The 2,901-nt window shown below is 34.9% G+C and overlaps 1 protein-coding gene across 1 annotated transcript in view; it reads left to right on the forward strand.

Annotated features, from left to right (window-relative positions):
* The window catches only part of LOC119568145 (tyrosine--tRNA ligase, mitochondrial-like), a gene marked incomplete in the record, with an annotated part of 46,202 nt that extends 43,848 nt beyond the window's left edge, over nucleotides 1-2,354 (forward strand). The window contains 2 exon segments of the mRNA XM_037916542.1: nucleotides 860-985; nucleotides 1,423-2,354. Coding sequence (XP_037772470.1) covers nucleotides 860-985; nucleotides 1,423-1,457 — 161 coding nt within the window.
* Between the last annotated feature and the right edge of the window lie 547 nt (nucleotides 2,355-2,901).

Here is a 2,901-nt window from a genome sequence, read left to right on the forward strand (position 1 = left end):
GTACTGTTATGACGTCATAGACAAATAGAAATCCAGTCTTAAACCCATAAAGTCCTATTCACCCCTATTGTGACTGATCGCATAACTAGGTCTATTTGCTATGTTTGTGGAAGACCTTTCAGAAACTAGTGGGATTTTATATCGCAACATTTTCATTATGAATGAGATGAATGTAGTGTCCTATTATATATATCTGATATTGAAAGATGGAATAATGCAATGCCGCATTGATATCGATATTTATTCATATCTGATATTGTTTGGCAAGTTTCTTTCAACCTCACTCATCATATAATTCTCCCCCCCCCCCCCCATACCCCATGTAAGCCCTCCTCTGCCTGAGCCAATCACACGCTCATATTTTCCTACAGCTCTTGTCTTGTGAATGAAATGTAGTAAGTATGTAGTAGTAATGATGGTGTTGCGTGGCATAGTTCATCCAGCCAAACCCTAGAACTTTTCCTCTGCCCACACTCTCCCTCCACACACCATACTGTTATGTATCTTACTGGTATATCACTGCATTTGTTTTATCTGTGTGTTTTAACTGTGGTGATGTTTTCAACTACGCATTCTACAGATACAAGTTATATTTAAGATATGATTATGAAATTATCGGGTGTGTGAGATTTGGTGCTTCCCTACAACCAAAAGAGAAGCTGGAGGATTTGCAGTTATTAGTGATTGAATGAATGTATTAGTTGAATAGATTCAGCCATAATTATTTGACAGAGGAAATCTTAGGAAAGTACATGGGCTGAGTGTTTCATACTCTACTTTCTTGATGAGTAAGATCTCTTACGTACTTCTTGTCAAATTATCTTTACATATGTGATTTTTCTTACTCATCCTTTTTCAGAGGATGCACGGCGAATCATAAGTGCTGGTGGTTTTTACGTCAACCTGAGTCGCATCACCAATCCAGACCTTATACTTATCCCAGGAGTGCATATTCTGCCGAATGGAATTACAATTGCAAGAGTTGGTAAGGAGTTGATAAGGATTTTTTTTTTTTTTTATCTATGATAGAATACTTTATAGATAAACATTTAACAATTCGTTTAAACTTAATGAATATCAAGTATTTATAGGTCTGTCATTAAGATTGTTAACTTGATGCTTAATCAGCTTCGAAAGCCAGTCATAAGAAAAACGTTTCCAGCATAAGGTCAGGCTATTCCATGACTTTTTTTTTTGTGTGTGAATAAGGTTTTTAGTTTAGCTAAGTTAACATTGTTGCTCTCAAGTTGATGACATGCATTTTTTTTTTCTGTATTTTGTGTTCAGATATTTTGTCTTGTTTTAATTTCTTTAAATAAAGTAAAGTGATACGGAGTGAATTGTTGGTAATTTGGTGTCAGTATTTTACTTTTTTCTTAATTTCATGGTTATGTAATTTACATATTTTTATTTTCTTTACAGGAAAGAAGAATTACTACCTTATCAAGTGGAATTGATAGGATTCATAAGAATGCTTGTAGAAAAAAATTTATGATGTATAAAATGAAATTTAGTCATCAAAGATGTCTTTATTTCTATTTCTTTGTTTTTATAAAACACAGACTAATGAAAAAAAAAAAAAAAAGCTGCTTCCTATTAACCCAATAAGGGCAGGAAAATCCAGGGCTTTGTGTGTGTGGGGGGGGGGGGGGGGAAGGAGCTGAAATGAGATGAAAATCGGTTCGGAAGAAATGGAAAATTTAGTTGGTAAAAGGTAAAATAATTTCTGCCAACTATTATCTTCTAAACCTTACAGACATACATGGATACAACAGTGCCATGTAGTGTGTGTCCACAGGATGGAAACATATGGGAGAACTCTAAAAACCATAATAAACAAATAAAAAAAAAAAAAAAAATTGCTCAAATAACTTTTTCCAATTTTCGCCCTGGATAAAGATCATGCCTAATTGCAAAAATTTCTGTACATCGTCCTTTTAGGGTTGATACACGATATTTCTAAAAATGAAACTTTTTAACTCGTTGCCTATAGGAGATTATAAACATAATATAGAGAACAATTGAATTAATTGTTAGGTTCATTAGACAAAGCTTCTGGCAAGGGAACGGAGAAGATGGAAGGTGTCTGTTTGTTTATATTCAATGTATACAGTGTGATATACCTTTGTGTGTGTGTGTGTGTGTGTGTGTGTGTGTGTGTGTGTGTGTGTGTGTGTGTGTGTGTGTGTGTGTGTGTGTGTATGTGTGTGTGTGTGTGTGAAAAGAAAATTTGTGAAACCTGTTGAAGACTTGTATTTCTATCTATGCTCTTGACTTAACCCTCTTGTGTACATGGTGCAGGTGTCTGCATTGTCTATGGAGACATGCACCTGCAAAAAAAAAAAAAAAAAAAATATATATATATAACAAAGGTTGTGTTCCTCGAAAAGTAAAGCTTTCATCCAGATGTATTTTGACTCCACTGAGCCCTCTTGACACTATACATATGAACGGCTCCCAACCACCCGTTTCTAGTCTGTAGCCGGTAATTGGTTAGTGTGAGGACCAGGGAAGCCACGAGGACACTCATTTCGAACTTTACGTGCACAAGAGGGTCAAACACCTGTTGAAGACTGCTTTCCCTAGATGAAAGGCCTGTTGAAGGTATCTTATTGTATATCGACCAGAGATCCTGTGAATTATAGTGTGTTGTTGGAAAGTTGTTGTATGTGTTGTTAGCAGTATTTTGAAGTTGTTTATAGAATGTTTTTGTGAATTTTATGAATATTTATCAAGAAGAGTGTACTGTGGAGTAATGCATGAATATTTGTCTTTGTTAGCGCACAATATTATCAAAGTTTTATATTTATACTTCCTTCGTACAGCAAAAAACTTCTTCGTATTTTGTTGATTTGTGGATTTATTTTTCTTCCTTTTTTCCTCTGGCTTTCCTTTTCTTTC

Source organism: Penaeus monodon, chromosome 43 (assembly GCF_015228065.2).
Source record: "Penaeus monodon isolate SGIC_2016 chromosome 43, NSTDA_Pmon_1, whole genome shotgun sequence".
Classification (NCBI taxonomy): domain Eukaryota; kingdom Metazoa; phylum Arthropoda; class Malacostraca; order Decapoda; family Penaeidae; genus Penaeus; species Penaeus monodon.